This window comes from Gorilla gorilla, chromosome 8 (assembly GCF_029281585.2).
Source record: "Gorilla gorilla gorilla isolate KB3781 chromosome 8, NHGRI_mGorGor1-v2.1_pri, whole genome shotgun sequence".
Classification (NCBI taxonomy): domain Eukaryota; kingdom Metazoa; phylum Chordata; class Mammalia; order Primates; family Hominidae; genus Gorilla; species Gorilla gorilla.
The window spans coordinates 46,573,666-46,595,630 of NC_073232.2; the positions used below are offsets into that span (position 1 = coordinate 46,573,666).

The 21,965-nt window shown below is 39.3% G+C and overlaps 1 protein-coding gene and 1 pseudogene across 2 annotated transcripts in view; one reads left to right on the forward strand and one right to left on the reverse strand.

Annotated features, from left to right (window-relative positions):
- Positions 1-5,843: 5,843 nt before the first annotated feature.
- Positions 5,844-21,965, reverse strand: part of VPS26A (VPS26 retromer complex component A) — a 50,119-nt gene continuing 33,997 nt past the window's right edge. For both annotated transcript variants that reach the window (XM_063710046.1, XM_031015063.3), the window contains exons 4-9: positions 21,253-21,409; positions 20,209-20,373; positions 15,930-16,036; positions 12,619-12,687; positions 10,094-10,236; positions 5,844-7,540 (exon numbers count right to left, since the gene is read on the reverse strand). In XM_063710046.1, the coding sequence (XP_063566116.1) occupies positions 7,427-7,540; positions 10,094-10,236; positions 12,619-12,687; positions 15,930-16,036; positions 20,209-20,373; positions 21,253-21,409 (755 nt within the window). In that variant the 3' untranslated portion in view covers positions 5,844-7,426. The remainder of the gene's footprint in view (positions 7,541-10,093; positions 10,237-12,618; positions 12,688-15,929; positions 16,037-20,208; positions 20,374-21,252; positions 21,410-21,965) is intronic.
- Positions 16,484-16,910, forward strand: LOC129525094 (small ribosomal subunit protein eS12-like; annotated as a pseudogene).

A 21,965-nucleotide genomic window follows, 5' to 3' on the forward strand; every position in this document is an offset into this window, starting at 1 on the left:
TAGACTAGGATAAACACAAATATGCAGGGAGGAAAATTACAACTTTATCAACAGTTCTAGCTGAAGATGGTAGATTCCTGTGTCTGAGTTATGATGGAGACCATGTATGTGGAATGGAGAGGTTTTACAAGACTCCTTAGATAATGTAGTGAGTGACTAAATATGCTAGAAAATGTTAATAAACAATGATGTCTCGTCAGAGTTGGAAACTAGGAGAATGAAGGATAAACCAAACATTTAATACGTAACTGAGGCAAGCATTGTGTTGTTCCTTTTAATCTTTTAATATGCCTGACAACCATTTGGAGGTATTATTGTCACCAGGTTAACTAACTTGCCCCAATAAGTGGTAGAGTCAGATACAAATCTAAATCTTTTTTTTTTTCTTTTTTTTGAGACAGTCTCACTCTGTTGCCCAGGCTGAAGTGCAGTGGGGCAATCATAACTCACTGCAACGTCCACCTCCCAGGCTCAAGCAATTCTCATGCCTCAGCCTCCCGAGTAGCTGGGACTACAGGCTTGCACCACAATACCTGGCTAATTTTTGCATTCTCTTTAGTTTCACCATGTTGGCCAGGCTGGTCTCAGAACTCCTGGCCTCAAGTGATCCAGCCGCCTCGGCCTCCCAAAGTGCTGGGACTACAGGTGTGAGCCACCGTGCCCAGCCAGTCTTTCTGATTTCAAAGCAAATAGGTGGGCTTTTTGGACAGGAGCAGCATATTAGGCCAGAATCAACATTTGTACGAGTCTTTTTTTTTCTTTGGAAGGGTGATCCTGAACTCCTGGGCTCAAGCAATCCTGTGTCAGCCTCCTGAGTAACTGGAACTACAGGTGCATGCCACAGCACCTGGCAGTTACTAGTCTTACAGATCTAGCCCAACCCTAGTATAGTTTTACAGAAAAAAAAATTCTCAAAACTATTTTAACTGTAATTTTGTTTGCACCTCCTTGCAGGTAGACAATGCAATCTGAATTTTATGATAGCACATACAGGCTTTCCCTTTCAGCCATTTATTAAGTTCTACTATAAACATTGAAATGGGAAAATTCAATATAAAAGTTTTGCTTTTATAAAAAAAGATGTCATATCTATACTGGTTATGTCATATTTATAGCAGTAAGTGTAATCAGCACCTAACACATATTAGAGCCTCTATAAATGTTTTATTTTGCTTGTTGAATGGATTAATGCAGTAACTATGTAACTGGTATCCTCCTATACTTTGCCGTAGCACCATAATGATCTTTTGAAAACACAAATCTGGTAAGTTACTCCTGCTTAGAGTCCTTTGGTGATTCTGAATAAATGTTCAGATAAAGCCCATATTCCATCGTATGGCATCCAGGTTCTGTCCTAAATTGTTTGGCCCTATATGCCTCTTCCAGCTTTATTTCTACTCCCCACATCTACCATTCTATTCATGCTGGAACTATACACCAGTTATATCATCGTTTCTTACCTCTGCACCTCTGAACACACTGGGTGCTTCTCTTACACATCACAGGTCCCAGTAGAGGCTCTATCATAGAATGAAAACTATCGTAATTGTGTCTCTGGGTCAGTGGTTCTTAAACGTTAGAGTGCAACAGGATTTTTGGGCCCCATCCCTGAAGTTTCTGATTCAGTAGATCTGGAGTGGGATCTGAGAGTTTACATTTCTAAAACATTTCAGATCTGAGAGTTTACATTTCTAAAACATTTTAGATGATGGAACTCTGCTGGTCTGAGACCACACTTTTGAGAACCACTGCTCTGGATTAAAGTTCCTTCAGGGCAGGGCCAAGATAACACTTACTCCATTTTGCATTGCTATAACAGAACACCACAGACTGAGTAATTTGTAAAGAAAATGAATTTATTTCTTTCAGTTCTGGAGGCTAGGAAGTCCAATATCAAGAGGCTGGCATCTGGTGATGGCCCTCTTGACATAACCTGGTAGAAGGCATCACATGGCCAGAGAGCAAGACCTGTGTGTCAACTCAGGTTTCTCTTTTCTTACGAAGCCACCAGTCACATCATGGGGGACCCACACTAAGAACTTTTATCTAATCCTAATTACTTCCCAAAGGCCTCACCTCCAATCAATATATGAATTTGATGATTAAGTTCCAACACAAAAAATTTAGGGGACACATTCAAACCATAGCAAGCACTAACTGATAGTCTGTAAATATGCTAAATCCATGCATGAATACGGAAATAAATAGGAGAAGGGGAAAGGAAGTGGGAGAAGATAACCTAGGTGGAAGAAATAATACAAGTTAATTTCTTCTTCGCCTTTGCTTTTGCTGTTTGTTTGTTTTTTTTTTTTTTTTGAGACGGAGTCTTGCTCTGTCGCCAGGCTGGAGTGCAGTGGCGCAATCTCGGCTCACTGCAAGCTCTGCCCCCTGGGTTCATGCCATTCTCCTGCCTCAGCCTCCCGAGTAGCTGGGACTACAGGCGCCCACCACCACGTCCGGCTAATTTTTTTTGTATTTTTAGTAGAGACGGGGTTTCACCGTGTTAGCCAGGATGGTCTCGATCTCCTGACCTCGTGATCCACCCGCCTCGGCCTCCCAAAGTGCTGGGATTACAGGCGTGAGCCACCGCGCCCGGCCTGCTTTTGCTATTAACAAAATCTGGTGTAGGTTTCACAAAAGCACATCCTGTAGATTACTCTCTCATACCTTGTCCACCAAATTTTGTAAGTTGAAGTTTCTAGTATTTTTCTGACATTAAGGTTATCACGATCTAGACGCTAAACTGTTGCTTATCCTAAGTGAACTTTTAAGATTTACTCTTGGCCGGGCACGGTGGCTCACGCCTGTAATCCCAGCAGTTTGGGAGGCCAAGGCAGGTGGATCACGATGTGTCCAGAGTTTGTTCCTTCCAGTGGGTTCGTGGTCTCGCTGATTTCAAGAATGAAGCTGTGGACCTTTGCAGTGAGTGTTACAGCTCTCAAAGGTGGCATGGACCCAAAGAGTGAGCAGCAGCAAGATTTATTATTGTGAAGAGCGAAAGAACAAAGCTTCCATAGCATGGAAGGGGACCCAAGCGGGTTGCTGCTGCTGGCTGGGGGCTGGGGTTGGGGGGTGGCAGCCAGCTTTTATTCCCTTATTTGTCCCCCACCCATGTCCTGCTGATTGGCCCATTTTACAGAGTGCTGATTGGTCCATTTTACAAATCTCTAGCTAGCCACAGAGAGCTGATTGGTGCATTTTACAAACCTCTAGCTAGCTAGAGTGCCGATTGGTGCGTTTTACAATCCTAGCTACAGAGTGTTGATTGGTGCATTTTACAATCCTCTTGTAAGACAGAAAAGTTCTCCAAGTCCCCACCCGACCCAGAAGTCCAGCTGGCTTCACCTCTCAGTGAGGTCAGGTGATCGAGACCATCCTGGCTAATAAGGTGAAACCCCATCTCTACCAAAAATACAAAAAATTAGCCAGGCATGGTGGCACGTGCCTGTAGTCCCAGCTACTCCGGAGGCTGAGGTAGGAGAATCCTTTGAACCCGGGAGGCAGAGGTTGCAGTAAGCCGAGATCGCACCGCTGCATTCCAGCCTGGGCGACAGAGCAAGACTCCATCTCAAAATTAAAAAAAAAAAAAAAAAAAAAAAGATTTAGTCTTAGAATCATGAAATGTTAGAGCTGGAAGGGATGGGGCACCTGTCGGACACATTTGTAGAACTTGTACAGATGGTACCCACGTGGTCCTGCTCTGTCTTGCTTTCTTTCCGGGGCATAATACCACTCCTGGAAAACCTTTGCTTTATTCTAATACTGAGCTGCATAACAGTTCTAATCCATAACTGTGTTATATTTTAGACCTGTATTTTTTTTCTAAATGAGAGCATCTTTAATTTTATAATCACTTGTTTTTGAAATCCCTTAGCTGTCTAAAAGCCTGGGCTCTCAAAAGAGCTAAAAAATCCCCTTCCTGGGAGCAACCAGGAAAGACTGACTTTTATCCTGAGACAATAAATGGGTACCACACGTGAACAGACATTGTAACAAAATTTTATCTTCCATCTATTTTCATAAGAGCTCATTTTATATTTTCTAAGTCATTTGTTTTCCCGTAAGTACTCTTATGCCCCACCACTTCCCCTATGTTTTTTTTTTTTTTTCCCGTAGAGATGGGATCTCGTTATGTTGCCCAGGCTGGTCTCAAACTCCTGGGCTCAAGCAGTCTTTCCACCCTGGCCTCTCAAAAGAGTTAGGCACCTGGCCACGTCTCTTGTTTATTTAATTTGCAGGCCCCCAAGAACTCATCCTAAGAGGGTAAAAGTTTTTCTTCCCCAGCAATATCAAAACAATGAGAAAATTCTTCATTAGTGACAGAAATAAAAGTTTTAATGGTTTAGATCAGTGGTTCTCAACTCTGGGTAGATTTCTGAGACATGGTGTCTCTGTCACCCAAGCTACAGTGCAGTGGCATGATCACCTCAGTGTAATTTCAAATTCGTGTACTCAAGGTGTGTCCAGAGTTGGTTCCTTCCAGTGGGTTTGCGGTCTTGCTGACTTAAAGAACGGAGCCGTGGACCTTCGCCGTGTTACAGCTCTTAAATGTGGCACAGGCCCAGAGTGAGCAGCAGCAAGATGTATCATGAAGAGTGAAAGAAGAGAGCTTCCACAGTATGGAAGGGGACCCGAGCTGGTTGCTGCTGCTGGCTGGGGGGTGGCCAGCTTTTATTCCCTTATTTGTCCCCGCCACGTCCTGCTGATTGGTCCATTCTACAGAGCGCTGGTTGGTCCATTTTACAAACTTCTAGCCAGGCTGGAGTGCATTGGTGCGATCTCAGCTCACTGCAACCTCTGCCTCCCGGGTTCAAGCAATTCTCCTGCCTCAGCCTCCCTAGTAGCTGGGATTACAGGCATGTGCCACCACGCCCGACTGATGTATTTTTGGTAGAGATGGGGTTTCTCCACGTTGGTCAGGCTGGTCTCGAACTCCTAACCTCAGGTGATCTGCCCGCCTCAGCCTCCCAAAGTGCTGGGATTACAGGCGCGAGCCACTGTGCCCAGCCTGATTGGTGCATTTTACAAACCTCCAGCTAGCCAGAGTGCATTTTACAATCCTAGCTAGAGTGTTGATTGGTGCATTCTACAATCCCCTTGTAAGACAGAAAAGTTCTCCAAGTCCCCACGCGACTCAGAAGTCCAGCTGGCTTCACCTCTCAAAGGGATCTTCCTGTCTCAGCTTCCTAAGTAGCTGGGAATACAGGTGCATGCCACCATGCCCAGCTCATTGTTAATTTTTTTGTAGAGATAGGGTCTCATTTTGTTGGCCAGGCTGGTCTCGAATTCCTGGCTTCAGGTGATCCTTCCGCCTCAGACTCCTGAAGTAGGTGGGATTACAGGTATTTTTTTGAGGTTGTTTTGTTTTTAATGCTTATGGCCCAGTCTCTGAGATTATTTTATTGGTCAGAGTAGGACCCGGGCCTGGTTATTTTAAAAGCTTCTAAGGTGATTCTGATATGCAGCCAGGGTTGAGAACCAATGGATTAGACATTGTAACTCTTCATTAAAGACACAAATTTCTTTTTCAGTTTATGACTTCTAATTAACTGGCTGACTTTTGACTGAAATCACCAAATATTAAATTTGAATTTTTATTTTTCAAATTGGTTATGCTACAAAAAGTCTTGGGCAAAACGGTAGGCATCCTGTATATGACAGTTTTAAGCCAGCCTATTAAAAGCATTATATATCTATTTAAAATTGAAACCAGTAATATTTATAAAAATTATCACAGTTACAGCTTCCTAAACTATTGAACAATCCTATCCTCGACAATAAATCTAACAATGAGAAGAGATCTGAGAATAGAGCTATTTTAATCATGCAAACAGCAAGCTCAGTTTCTGTTTCAAATTCTTTATTATACATCATGGTTGCACAATTTGAGGCTGGTTAAATACAATTGTTTTTCAAAATCTCTTTGAATATTTTCTAGCTTACTACATGCAAATGACCATGAAAATATTTGGCATTTTAAAATTTTGAAACTCTGAATAGGCACTTACATGAAGGAAAACATTACCATTCATAGATATCCACATGTAGAACAGATGCTCCAGCACATGGTACATGGACCTTTTTGCCAGTAAAGTTGGTTCCTGACCATTTTATCAAAGTGCCATAGTAGTAAAACAGGTTTAAAGAAATGTAATTTGGGTTATTTAGCTTACTCATAAAGTAAGGTTAACTGACAAGACTTGCACTGAAGTGCATAAAAAATATTGGTACAAAAACCAATGAACCATAAGTGAAAGTAGTTTCCATACAGCAGGTTTCATTTTGGTTCCCACACTCCACATTTAGTGTATTTGCGATCAGACCCCATGCATATGAATGGATGACTGCAATCTTCTTTTTTAGAGACTTTAAACAAATGACTTGAATTTAGTGTTAAAAAATTAAGAGACTCGATGAAGTTTCAATATGAGTTTAGCCAAAGTTCGAGTTTAATAAACATGAAATTACCCAGATCTAGATAACTACATGCTTCACAGGTCCTCCTGAGTCCCCCATCCCAAAATTTTCCCCTGAAAAGAAAATGAATGTATGAAGAAAATAATATTTGCATACACATGGCAAAAAGATTCCTTAAATTGAAATATATAAATATGTTTCAAAGTATTTATGGAAAAAATAGTTTTAACAAATCTAAAATGCCAACCTAAGTCAACTCCACATTGCAGAAAACACACAACGGTACTACTGGAATATAGCAAAACTGTTACTTAATATGGCCAAAAAAAAGAAGGCCATAATGACCTGCCACATAATCCCTTGGGGAAAGAAATCTAATATTCATAGCACAGAAGACCTCAAAGAGGATGAAATTCTGGAAGCCATGGAATGGTACTCAGAAGTGCCTGCAGTGAAACACTCCATATGCTTTTCTCAAACACATATGTTAAAAACAAATGTAGTTCTCAAAAATATTGAGATGCCATGTTTTAAATCTCTGCAGGACACAAGAGGCCACTCAGGTTTTCTAATTTTATTTGAACATAAAATATTTAATTTTTTGCATGTAGAGAATAAGAGGTAATCATTAGCCTGAAAAGAGGATTTATAATCAACATTATGCAGAAAGAAAGCAAAATTACAAATACCAGCCTACTCACATGAAAATTTTTCATGTTTACGCTGATATATATCTGAGTGCTTATCATCAAAGTAGGAAGTTAAAAAAAAAAAGGCAGCTTAATAAAGTTCCAGTGTTTCAAAGAAAGCACTTTTAAAAATGTATATACATGAACGAACATTTCATTATATCATAAAATAAATGCTGCGCTGTAAGATAAAGGAAGACTAATATATATGGAGTTTTGGCCTTTTTCCGCCCCCTCCAGCTGCAACCATCTTTAACCTGCTGAACTTAATCTCAAGGGTTACAGGAGTTTTTTGCTTTTCTTTTTTTCTCCTGTTCAGTTCACATTTCAGGCTGTTCGGCAGATGCCTGTGATTCTGGAGATTCAAATCGCTGGTGAAAGTTTGTTCTCTGTTTCCTCAGTTTTTCAGGAGCTTTTCTCCATAAAATTATCTCCTAGTAAACAAATGCAAGATATTAACAAATTAATGTTTGATATGATGCCTTATCTCTATGATGCCTTAAATTTTCACCATGGAAATCATGATTGCCACTTCAATTTTAACCGTAATAAAATTAAATTCTTCCCTACAAAAGCCCTCCTCTTTTCCAACTGATCCACTTTCTTCCAGCTCTAATCTTGACTGCCCCTTCTACATCTAGTGCTCCTATCACCAGCACCCATGCATTCCACCACCACCAATCCAATCTGTCGAGAAGTCCTATTGTTACTTTGAAGAATTCCCCAAATCCATCCTTTAATTGATCATTGCCCTCATCCAAATTCAAGTTCTTGTCACTTAGATATTAAAACAGCTTCCTCAGAGGCAAGAGAGGCAGAGCCCTTTCTATCTAATCCTTTATTATCACTAGCAGGTTAATCCTCCAGCACATTGCTTGGATTGCTCTTTAGTAGTTCTCAGTGCCTCCAGGATAAATCTCCAAACAGGTATTCATGCCCCTCTATAACCTTTATCCAATTTACCAACATTATTCTCTTCCCTCCCTAGACCATTTTCCCCCATCGGCCAAACGGAGTTACTCTCTGCCTCCAATGCAATCCAAATAAACTCGCCCTACATCTTCCCCAGTCTTCAAATCTCGATTTCTCTACCTAACTCTTACCCTAACCAATCCATCCTGAGAACTTCCCTCTTCTAAATTCCTAAAATTATTTGCTTCATGAAGTCATTATAGGCTTTTTTTTTCTCCCCAACATATCAGAATTTAAACATCCAAATGAGTGCACATGGGAAATAACAGACTTACCTCCAATAGTGCCATGATATGCAATTGATTTTGAAATTGTAAAAATCATGTAATTTATTTCAAAGTTATAAATCATGTATGTTTAATTATACAACATTAGGATGGCAATACTGGAATAGGTTTTGTCTCTTCTAAATTACTGTCAAACTATTATTTAAGTATTCTGTTAGTTTATATTATTTTTCTTTTTCCCAGATATCTACAATGTGAGAACATGGAGGACAGATCATGTTTATAAAAGGTAGTTTTCGTATTTTTCACAGTACTTAGCACAGAGTAATTTCTAACTTAGCTTTGAACACTCAACTGACATTTAACTACATGTTTATTAATCTGATTCAGAATACAAAAGACCATTCTAACTACTATCTTCATTCAAAATTCACCAAAAGCTTTTAATTGATTTTCAAATGAGAACAAGTTTGTAATGAACACTTTATATTAAACAAAGAATTAGAGGCGGTTGGGCGCGGTGGCTCATGCCTGTAATCCCAGCATTTTGGGAGGCTGAGGCAGGCGGATCACCTGAGGTCAGGAGTTCGAGACCAGCCTGGTCAACATGGTGAAACCCAGTCTCTATTAAAAATAGAAAAATTAGCCAGGTGTGGTGATGCATACCTACAATCCCAGCTACTCAGGAGGCTGAGGCGGAAGAATTGCTTGAACCCGGGAGGTGAAGGTTGCAGTGAGCTGAGATCGCACCACTGCACTCCAGCCTGGGCAACAGAGCAAGACTCTGTCTCAAAAAGTAAAAATAAAAAAAAAAAGGATTAGAGGCTGGGCATGGTGACTCATGCCTGTAATCCCAGCACTTTGGGAGGCCAAGGCAGGCGGATCACTTTAGGCCAGGAGTTTGAAACCAGCCTGGCCAACATGGCAAAACCCTGTCTCTACAAAAAAGAAAATACAAAAATTAACCTGTAGCGAGACTCTGTCTCAAAAAAAAAAAAAATTATTAGAATTCAGTCATCTCATGGACATTATGACAGAATTGTTTAAAAGGGATAAATCAGCAGGGCACAGTGGTACGTGCCTGTACCTCCCAGCTACTCAAGAGGCTGTGACTGGAGGATTGCTTGGAAGATCCCCATCTTAAAAAATAAAAATAGTAATAATAATAATAATGTATATTTGTTAAGAGAAAGGTATTCAAGACACTACTGAGTAAAAATGCAAATTAAAGAATACAGCTGGGCACGGTGGCTCATGCCTATAATTCCAGCACTTTGGGAGGCCAAGACAGGAGGATTGCTTAAGCCCAAGAGTTCAAGACCAGCCTGGGCAACACAGTGAGACTCTGTCTCTACAAAAAATTAAAAACAGTAAAAAAAAAAAAAAAAAAGCAATATCCATAATATGATGTAAACACACATACACACATTAGTTGCAATGGTGGTGGAAATTCTGCTGACCTTTACTTCATTCTTTGTTCTTTATTGCCTTATTTTTTTCTAAATAACCAGCAGGTATTGTTTTTATTAAAAAACAAAAACAAAAGAACTTGTAAGAGAAAACTAAAAGCCCTGAAAAATTATAACTCATTCTGCAGTACTGCAGAATGATTGGGGAGGGATCTATCATAGGATTCTATTCTCCTCTACTTCTTTATCTATCATACCCACAGTGTTTTTATTTATTTAGAAACTCCCACTCGCTCAGTACAATGAAGCTTAGAAGAGTGCTTTCAAGGTATTTTTATATCTGCCACAGAACATAATACCAGCCTAAGTGGCACCATACCTGCTGTTTGAAGTACCTCCGGTCTTCCTCATCAACAAGCACTAAATTCAAAAAGTACCTTACTGAAAATTTTTTGTTCACATCTCTCATTGTTGGAGTTGGGTCATATCCTGCTAAAAATAGTCTTATTGGAATTGATTCACCTGAAAGAAAAGGAATTTCTACTTAATTCTAAAGATGATTAAATATAGTCACATAACAGGTAGGACTAAGCACTATAGAGTTGACACTAATGCTTCACATCCTCATGAGATGCAAAATAACAAAGACCAGGGTTCATCCTCAGTAGTACTGATATTTTGGGCTGAATAATTCTTTGTTGTGGGGAGGGTCCTATCCTTTGCAGGATGTTTAGCAGCAACCCTGGCCTCTACCCACTAGATACCAGTAGTACTCTCCAAATGTAACAGCCAAAAATATCTCCAGACAACACCAAACATTCATTGTGAGGTGAAGTTGCCCCTAGACGAGAACTACTGTTCTAGAGTCAGAATACCTGGCTTCAAATCTCAACTTATTGGTTGTGTGACCTTGGAAAAATCACTTACTCATTGTTTAAGTTCTTCATCTGTGAAATGGGGAATAACAATAGTATTCACAAGGAATGTGTAAGGACTATATGGGTTAATATACCTAAAAAACTCAAACAGTGCCAACAGATAAGTGCTCTATAAGTTGTTTTGGTATCTTCTTTCATGAAGTTTACCATAATTTCTAATCATGTGTATAAATTATTGAATACTTGTTACTCATATATTCAAAGCTAAAAACGGACAGAATGATGACATTCTTTTATTACCAAAAAGACTGTTATTCAGATTCTCATTGCTTCTATTTTCCTAAGGGTAATTCTTTGCATATTCTTTTTTTTTTTTTTTTTTTTTTTGAGATGGAGTCTTGCTCTGTCGCCCAGGCCGGAGTGCAATGGTGCGATCTCGGGTCAGTGCAACCTCCACCTCCTGGGTTCATCCAATTCTCCTGCCTCAGCCTCCCGAGTAGCTGGGATTACAGGCACCTGCCACCATGCCCGGCAAATTTTTTTTGTATTTTTAGTAGAGACTGGGTTTCACCATGTTGGCCAGGCTGACCAGTCTTGAACTCCTGACCTCAGGTGATCCACCCACCTTGGCCTCCCAAAGTGCTGGGATTACAGGCGTGAGCCACCGCACCTGGCTTTTTTTTTCTTTTTCTTTTTTTTTGAGGCAGGATCTCCCTCTGTCATTCAGGCTGGAATGCAGTAGTGCCATCTTGGCTCACTGCAACCTTGCCTCCTGGGCTCAAGTGAGCTTCCCACCTCCCAGGTAGCTGGGATCATAGGTGCATGCCACCATGCCTGGCTAATTTTTGTATTTTTTATAGAAATGGGGGTTTTGCCATGTTGCTCAGGCTGGTCTCAAACTCCTGGGCTCAAGCAATCCACCCACTTTGGCCTCCCAAAATGGTGGGATTACAGGCGTGAGCCACCACACCCGGCCCTTGAATTTTTTTTTTTTTTTTTTTTTTGAGACGGAATTTCACTCTGTCTCCCAGGCTGGAGTGCAGTGGCATGATCTCAGCTCACTGCAATCTCCGCCTCCCAGGTTCAAGCGATTCTCCTGCCTCAGCTTCCCAAGTAGCTGGGATGACAGGCGTGCACCACCATACCCAGCTAATTTTTATACTTTCAGTAGAGACGAGGTTTCACCATATTGGCCAGGCTGGTCTTGAACTCCTGACCTCAAGCGATCTGCCCACCTCAGCCTCCCAAAATGTTGGGATTACAGGCATGAGCCACCACACCCGGCCTGAATATTTTTTACATAATAATTTTCTCATGCACACCAATTTGCTGAAAGATATAAAACTCATAATTTTACATAAAAACTGGTGGCTGCTGGAATTTTACAAAGTAATGTTGCATAACACAAGAGTACACATACATGCATCATAAGGGACACAACCACCTAGCTCAAAGAGTTTTAGAGCATCTAAGACTACATTGCCTCATCTACACTTGGCACTTAATAAATGGTACTGGCTTTGTGATGTAAGTACAAATAGTGAAGAAAACCCAGACATAAATTTTAAAAGGATAAATACTGGCTTCATTGTCTCAGATACTGAAGATTAATGTAGTAATGGAACTGCTTATTTTCTTGAGAGCTATAATGACTCCAAAAACCTACAGGAATTAATGCTCAGCCATACTCCATTTTGTGGTCAGCAGGAAAAAAAAAGATTTACAAAGATGAACTATTGTATAATAGAAGACAATGAAAATATCACAAATTCAAAACTAGGGAATAGATACATATAACTGTCTCTAGTAAATCCTAAATTGAAACTGAAAAATTAAACCTTATTTCAGACTAGGAAATATAATTACCGTCTTCTTTGCAGCTGTACAAAGATGACCGTAAAAGCTATCATTGTAAGAATGGTTTAAGAATTCAAAGATACTTTCACACTAAATAAATACAAACAAAACTGCCATGAACACTGATGTTTTTGCACTATACAAAAGAAGTAACTGAAAAGTGTGTTACCTTTTACTGGTGCACCATCCATTATTTCATATTTGGCGATTGTTTCTGTTTCTGTTGTGGTACTGGGTCCTAGTGCAATAATGTAAATAACATTAATTTAAATATTCCAGAATATAATTACTAGCCTTATGCCTTCTTATTTTTCCACTACATTTTTTTTTTTTTTAGAGACGGTGTCTCGCTCCATCACCCAAGCTAGAGTGCAGTGGTGCAATCATGGCTCGCCGCAGCCTCAACCTCCTGGGCTTAAGCAATCCTTCTGCCTCAGCCTCCCAAGTAGCTGAGATTACACGTGTGCACCACCATGCCTGTTTTTTTTATTTTCAATTTTTGTAGAGATGGGTTCTCAATATATTGCCCAGGCTGGTCTCAAACTCCTAAACTCAAGCAATCCTCCCACCTAAGCCTCCAGAGTAGTTGGGACTACAGGCATGCACTATCATGCCTGGCTAAGTTTTGTATTTTTTGGGATAGAGATGGGGTTTCACCATGATGCCCAGGCTGGTCTTGAATTCCTTGGGTTCAAGTGATCTGCCCGCCTCAGCCTCCCAAAGTAGTGGGATTACAGGTGAGCGACTGCACCTGGCCAAATTTTAAACAACAAAGGAGAATTTGAAGTTGTTTGAAACAACAAAGGAGAATTTGAAGTGATTTTAAAATTACTTAAATTTACTAGCAAGTAGAAACATGGAGATTAAGAAATCACATGTGGGGGTACATGTTCTCAGGACCTCTTGCCTTGAGATCATGCCTTGGGTGAGAATTTTATTTAAAAATAAAATAATAATAATAATAATAATAAAAGAAATCACAGATGTTTTAAATTATGAATACTGACTATAAATTCTTATAAAGTGTTGCCTAGAATTACTTTCAGCAAAAAACCCGACGATGAGGCCAGGCACAGTGGCTCACGCCTGTAATCCCAGCACTTTGAGAGGCCAAGGCAGGCAGACTGCCTGAGCTCAGGAGTTCGAGACCAGCCTAGGCGACACGGTGAAACCCCGTCTCTACTAAAAATACAAAAATTAGCCAGGCATGTTGGCATGCGCCTGTAATCCCAGCTACTCAGGAGGCTGAGGCAGGAGAATTGCTTGAACCCTGGAGGCAGAGGTTGCAGTGAGCCGAGATCACGCCACTGCACTCCAGCCTGGAAACAGAGGGAGACGCCATCTCCCAAAAAAAAAAAAAAAAAAAAAAAAACACCCAACAATATTAGAGGAGAAAGTAAGTTTATATATTTATATATTAAAATCAAAAAGCAGGGATGAACCAATAAAAGATATCAGGACAACTGGTCAGCCATCTGGAAAAACGTAAAGGTGATACATACCTCACCTCTTACATCACAACACATTTCAAATGAATTAATATTTTAAAAATGAAACAAAATCCCTAAACCACAATGTATTACTTCAGTAGAATCAAGCACAGAAAATTATTTTTAGAACTTCAGTGTGAAAAAGACCTTTCTAACCATGGCATAAAACCCAGAGGCCATAAAATGAAAAACTGATAAATCTGACTACATAAACATCAATAACTTCTTCATGGCATGAACCACCACAAACAAGACAAACGAGGGAAATTTTTGCTACCCTTAATATTAGAAAAAGGAATTCAGGTCACAGTGGCTCACACCTGTAAACCCAGCAATTTGGGATGCTGAGGCAGGAGGATCGCTGAGTCCAGGAGTTTGAAACCAGCCTGGGCAACGTAGTGACACCCTGTCTCTACAAAAAAATAAAAAATTAGCTGGGTGTGGTGGCATGCGCCTGTGGCCCCAGCTACCCACAACGCTGAGGTTGGAGGATTGCTCAAGTCCAGGAGTTCAAGGCTGCAGTGAGCTATAATTGTACCATTGCACTCCAGCCTGGGTGACAGTGTGAGACCCTGTCTCAAAAAAAGAAAAAGGTGGAGGGGGATTGATTTCTCTAATATATAGTTTCTACAAATAAGTAAGAAAAAGAATAGATAATGGGGCAAAGAATATGAATGGCTTACAGAAAATAAAAATTGTTTTTATTCATATGAAGAGATGTTCATCCTCAATAAGAAAACTGAAAATTAAAACTATAATGGAATATATTAATTAGCTTGACTGTGGTAATCATTTCATAATGTAAACATTCCATCATACATCTTGAATATATACAATTTTTATTTGCCAATTATACCTCAATAAAGCAGTGGGGGAAAAAGAATCCATAAGAAAAATCCCAAAACTACAATGTAGTAGTGTCTCCCCCTTACCCATCAAATGAGCTAAAAGTTTTTATAGCATTGTGCTCATGAGAATATGGGGGAAAAGAGGCACTCTCCTACATTCACTGCTGATAGCAATGCAAACTGGGATAATCCCTAAAGAGGACTTACTGATAACATGCATCAAAATTATAAATGGCCAGCTGCAATGGCTTATGCCTGTAATCATAACACTTTGGAAGGCAGAGGTGGGAGGATAGCTTGAGCCCAGGAGTTCGAGACCAGCCTGGGCAACATAGTGAGACCCTGTTCGCCACAAAAAGGGCAGAAGAATTATAAACAAATATGCTGTTTAACCCATGAATTCTACTTCTAAGATTTTATCTTGCACACGTGCAAAATGACATTATTTGTAATAGCAAAAGACCGGAAACAACCAGTATGTCCACAAACAGCAGACTGGTTCAATTTTAGTATACCAATAAAATGGAAAACTATTAAAAAGATAAAGTATTCTACACATTGTTATGGAAAGTTCTCTAAGATGCACTACTAAGTGGCAAAGCGAAGTATGCATTATACACCACCATTTAAGTAAAAAGGGGTGTGTCTTATACATAGGTACTTGCTTGTATACATAATAACTAATTGGAAAGTTTTGGTTTTTGTTTTTCTTTTTTTTGGAATGGTCTCACTCTGTTGTCCAAGCTGAAGTGCAGTGGCTATTCACAGGCACAATCCCACTACTGATCAGCACAGGAGTTTTGACCTGCTCCACTGAGGATTTTTAAACTTATAATAAACATATTACCTATGAGTAGCTAGAGTACAGAAATAAGATACTTTTTACTGTATACTCTTTTACATTTTATTTTTGAACCATGTGAATTTATTACCTATTCAAAAATTAATTTTTTATAAAAAATAAATTCTGGACAATCAAAAATTAATTAAAAAAAATTAAATAACTTACTGCCAGCAATATTAACTAGCAAAATTAGTACTCAATGTGGATATCAAATTAATTATGTTTAAACAATATTTTAAGATTTTTAAAATGTCAACTAAAACAAAGAATTTTAATTTACATACTCTTTTCAACTTACCAATTCCTGTGATCTCTTTTTTGATCAGCTGTAACTCCATATGTTGTATTTTTATTCTTACTAATAAGAAGTAAATTTTTCCAACAATCACATCCTTTAAATGATACCTATTGGGGAAGAACATATCTCACTAAATGTCAGTTTAAAAACAAGCAAAAAGAGTGAACTATGTCCTAAAAGACTATGATAGACATCTTTAGTATAATTACTTAAGAATACCATTTTGAGGCTGGGCACAGTGGCTCTTGCCTGTAATCCTAGCACTTTGGAAGGCCGGGGCGGGCGGATCACTTGAGGTCAGGAGTTCAAGACCATCCTGGCCAACATGGCGAAACTGTGTCTCTACTAAAAATACAAAAATTAGCTGGGCATGGTGGCACATGCTTGTGATCCCTGCTACTTGGGAGGCTGAAGCGGGAGGACTGCCTGAACCCAGCAGGTGAAGGCTGCAGTGAGGCAAATCGCACCATTGCACTCCAGCTTGGGTGACAGCAAGACTCCATCTCAAAAAAAAAAAAAAAAAAGTACTATTTTGAGCTCTTTCCTGGCCACTGCTGAGTTGCACGGAGGTGGCGGCCTGGGTGTATTCAAGATTCAGTTTCACTCACCACCATGGCTGAGGAAGGCACTGCTGCTGGAGGTATAAGGGACGTTACTACTGCTTTACAAGAGGTGCTGAAGACCACCCTCATCCATGATGGCCTAGCATGTGGAATTCACAAAGCTGCCAAAGCCTTAGACAGGCACCAAGCTCATCTTTGTGTGCTTGCATCTAATTGTGATGAGCCCATGTATGTTAAGTTGGTGGAGGCCCTTTGTGCTGAACCCCGGTTGATGACAAGAAACTGGGGAATGGGTAAGCCTCTATAAAACTGACAGACAGGGGAAACCCCGTAAAGTGGTTGGTTGCAGTTGTGCAGTAATTAATAACTATGGCAAGGAGTCTCAGGCCAGGATGTCATCAGAGAATACTTCAAATGAATAAATAAAACTTTGGCTCACCAAAAACAAAAACCAACAACAACCATTTTGATTATTCATATTGTTTAGTGTTCTTTTTTTCAAAAAAGTATTCATCATTTCACTATGCAAATAAGGAATCAAACTTTTACTTGACTACCTCAGAGGGAATAATTACCCTGGTTAACTGTTCTGGCTAGGCTCAGTGGCTCACACCTATAATCCCAGCACTTTGGGAGGCCCAAGGCGACAGGATTGCTTGAACCTAGGAGTCTAAGACCAGCCTAGGCAACATAGGGAGATGTAATCTCTTCTAAAAATTAGCTGGGTGGTGCAAAATTAGTGGCACATGCCTGTGATCCTAGCTACTCAGGAGGCTGAGGTGATATGATAATTTGTGCCTGGGAGATTGAGGCTGCAGTGACTCATGACTGTGCCACTGCACTCCAGCCTGGGTGACAGAGCCAGACTCTTTCTCAAAACAAACACACACAAAAAATACTTGAAATATTTGGTGTATGAAGATATTTTCAACATTAAAAGACACAAGAGTTTAGTGTCATTATTACTCAAGTTCTACAAGAGTGCAGCTAACATAAATCATCTGCCCACAAAGACAAAGTAAAAGAAACCTACCTACATAGGTTGAGTCTGCTGTTGTGATAGCTAATAACCAAAGGTCGCTCCCACGTACCTTGTAATGATGTGGTAATAAACTTAGGAATCCCTATAATATCCAGAGGACTTTTTAGCATCCTCCCAGGTTTGCCTCTCAAAATTGTATCTCAAGAGTTGGTTAATATAAATTATGTCAGGCCGGGCACACCTGTAATCCCAGCACTTTGGGAGACCAAGGCGGGCAGATCACCTGAGGTCAGGAGTTCAAGACCAGCCTAGCCAACATGGTGAAACCCCATCTCTACTAAAACTACAAAAATTAGCCGGGCGTGGTGGCACATGCCTGTCATCCCAGCTACTCAGGAGGCTGAGGCAGGAGAATTGCTTGAACTCAGGAGGTAGAGGTTGCAGTGAGCCGAGATCATGCCACTGCACTCCAGACTGGACAACAGAGATTCCGACTCCAAAAAAAAAAAAATATATGTCAGGCGCGGTGGCTCATGCCTATAATCCCAGCACTTTGGGAGGCCAAGGCGGGTGGATCATGAGGTCAGGAGTTTGAGACCAGCCTGACCAACATGGTGAAACCCCGTCTCCACTAAAAATACAAAAATTAGCCAGGCATAGTGGCAGGCACCTGTAATCCCAGCTACTCAGGAGGCTGAGGCAGGAGAATCCCTTGAACCCAGGAGACAGAGGTTGCAGTGAGCCGAGATCATGCCATTGCACTCCAGCCTGGGCGACAGAGTGAGACTCAAACAAACAAAAAACTGTGTGTGTGTGTGTGTAAAAATTATGTCAGTCTGAAGGGAAGCTTCAGTGGTTTCAGGTCCTAAACTATTTGATAATTTCATCAATAATATAATTTTAAGATTCTGAAGTCCATATGTATTACATATTCAGTGATATAAACCTGGGAGTGACAACCAATAAAAATAATGTAACAAAAGACTGGGGTATGAAAGGGATAATACAGGGCACATCCATTTCTTCAGCAAACAAACTTTAATAAAAAAAACAGAAGGGAAACCTATAAATTAAAAAATTTAAGGCTCAAACAACCAAATGCAATGTGTGGCCCTTGTTTAAATATTGATTTGAACAAAGCATGTGAAAAAAGAAAGATATCTGTGAGCCAATTAGGGAAATGTGAATACTGTCTGGGTGTATGAAGATATTAAGGAATTACTAATATTTTTAGATATGAGTATTGTAGTTATATTTAGAATGATATATAACTTTTTAAAACTTTTTTCTGAATAGACACAGAAAACAAGCTTGTCATATAACATTTAAATAAGAGATATGTAAAGTCAGTACATACATAATTTCATCCTTTACAGATAACCACTGTTAACAATAGAATATCATTGCAGACTCTTTTCTATTCATATCCAAATACATGAGTATTTTACAGAAATGAAACAGTACTATCCACGCTGTTTTTATGGCTAACTTTTTCACTTAATATATCATGGACACGCTTCTGGAGAACTAAATACATATGTCTCGATCTTTTTTTTTTGTTTTTTGAGATGGAGTCTCCCTCTGTCACCCAGGCTGGACTGCAGTGGCGCGATCTCAGCACACTGCAACCTTTACCTCCCAGGTTCAAGCAATTCTCCTCCCTCAGCCTCCCAAGTAGCTGGGATTACAGGCGTGCACCGCCACACCCATCTAATTTTTGTATTTTCAGTAGAGACGGAGTTTCTCCATGTTGACCATGCTGGTCTCAAACTCCTGGCCTCAGTTGTTCAAACTCTGCCCACCTTGGCCTCCCAAAGTGCTGGGATTACAGGTGTGAGCCACCGCACCTGGCCTCAATCTTTTTAACCCTTCTTTAGCATTCCACAGTATGGTTGGACCATAATTTATTTAACTGTTATAATACCAGTGGGCATTTAAATGGCAATCTTTTGTTCATGTAAGTAATGTTTCTGAGAACATCTTAGTCCATGTATAAAATGATATTGATACAGCTTCCCACAGATTATATTGAAGCAAATTCCAGATATATAATTTAATTGATAAAATGATACATAATTTTATGGGTTAAATTAAATGTCTGGAATTTGCTTCAATATAACCTATGGGGAGTATGACAGCTGAATACAGATAAACTGGATCGTGTGTTGATAACTGTTGGAGCTGGGCAATGGGTACATGAGGATTCATTATATTATTCAGTATACTGTTCAAATATTTTAGTATATGCTTGAAATTTCCCATAATAAAATTTAAAAAGGCATTAAACACAAACAAAATATGAGCCAGTTTTGTAAAAATACAACATATATAAACATATATACCTTCCCCCTCCCCCCATGGAATGATATACAAGGAGACATTAACAGTGATTAAGTGGTAAAGGTGAAAATATGTGAAAAGAGATGGCTAGGATGAGGTAATACCAAGCCAGTAAGATAAATTGTATCCTCAGAAGGATTGGCTGCCTTCTGAGATGGTGACATCCTCTACACAAAGTGGCCAAGCAGAGATTTATCAGGAATAGAACATAAAAGATACCTTTACTGGGTGGAAACCAAACCAAACTCCTAAAATTTCTTTTAGCTCAGAGATCCTGTTGATTTGTTAACATCAGATTAATGTCAATTCTATCCTTACTTTGATCAACTGACAAACACCTGAAAAGTTAATTTTTGAATTGTCTCTGAACAACTTATCTGTGAACGATACTTACTTTGATTTATTATATTCAAATTCTATATGTAGACAATCTTCAATGCCCACTTCCATCTTAATAGAGTTGTTAACATCAGGATAGGTGGCAAGCTGGTGAACAATAAGATCATATTCTTTTACCAAATCTGTCAGTCTTCTCACTATTGTCACTTTAAGAAAATACCTACAAAGTTAAAAGAGGATGAGTTAAATCACCTGTGATAAATTTTCATGTTTTAAATCAGCAAACATTAACTGCAACTCAGGCTTCTCCTTCTTGCTGGAACTCCTTTGGGATCAACTTACTTCATTACTTCACGAAGGAGTTCCAATTTTCTTTAATGCCCCCAACATGAAAAAAAATACAAAGTTCAATTTTAAGAATAGTGTAAATACTTTACAGATGAGTTTGGAGGGCTGTCATCAAGCCTACTTGAAGAAACCTCTCCAGATCACTTCTTTAAGGAACTGCTATTTGAAATTTGGGTTGTCAAACCCAGTTCCAGATAGATAATGCCAAGTTAAACAGAGAAAGCAAGATCTCAGACCTGATGCATTCAGATTAATATCCTCAAATGCCCTGGACTCTGAGGCATCCCTGGCTTCCTGCATACAGACTTAGTGAAGGGAAAGGACACTGAATTGAGAGTTTAGAAAACTAGGTTCGTACTCCTGTTCTGCCATCCACTATTTGTGTCATTTTAGATGTATCAGAGCCTCTCTGGTACTCCAGATTACTTCTGAACCATATACTAAATGAGATTTTCTGGGAAACTAGTGGATTTAGAAGGTAATTCAGTTTACATGACAAATGAAGTACGTAAGGGACAATTCATACCAGGGAAGTGTATAACTGAAATGTCTCATAACAATGTTGTCTAACTCTATAATGTTAGAACGCTCTATTACCTCAAATCAGCATTAGCCAAAGTATGTGACAGAATTTTTAAAAATCTTGAATCTTCCAATATAGAATTATAATTAGAGGTTCAAATAAGATATCAACAGTAGTCATTACTTTCTGGTTTTGATTCTGTTTACAGTTCATAATACACATTCATACCTCAAGCGGACATTGGCACCGATGTAAGATTCATATGGCTTTTCAACTTGCATAAATTCAAAATCATAACTTCTGCTCTGAGTCAGTTCTCCAGGTAAGGCTAGTTCTTTCACTAGGTTTACAAATTCATGAGTATTACTCTTGTCATTGAAAAGTTCTAAGAAATTTTAAAAGGCAAAAAGACCAATTATTTAATAGCCATTTCAATAAAACCCAAACATCTACTTCAAACACAAACGATTTTTACCAAAAGAATTATTGAGTTTGTCTCTAATAAACTAGACCTATGCTCTGAATTCCATTATCCTTTTTATAATTATACTTCATGTAGGCATAAAAGATTTCAAGTGGCATAGCACAATGAAAATTTCTATTAAAAATGATTTCATTCCTTTGATGTATTTGGGGCTCTCCCAATATGAAGCCATTTGACACATTACCAGCAATTATTTGAACTTCCCCTAGACAAGGCAAAAATTCTATTTTGCTTTAGTTAGGCAAATATATTACCTTCATAAAATTACAAAACACAAAAAGACTAAAACCAACTATCAATTACTACAACTTGCCTCTCAGTCAGAAAAGACATGCAAGTACACTCTCAGTCAGAACAGATATATAAATAAATATCTACCCATTCCAATTCTGATACTTTAAAAATGTACACTGAAACTTAGAAAGCTAGATTTTAAGCCTAGTTATGTAGACAGTAT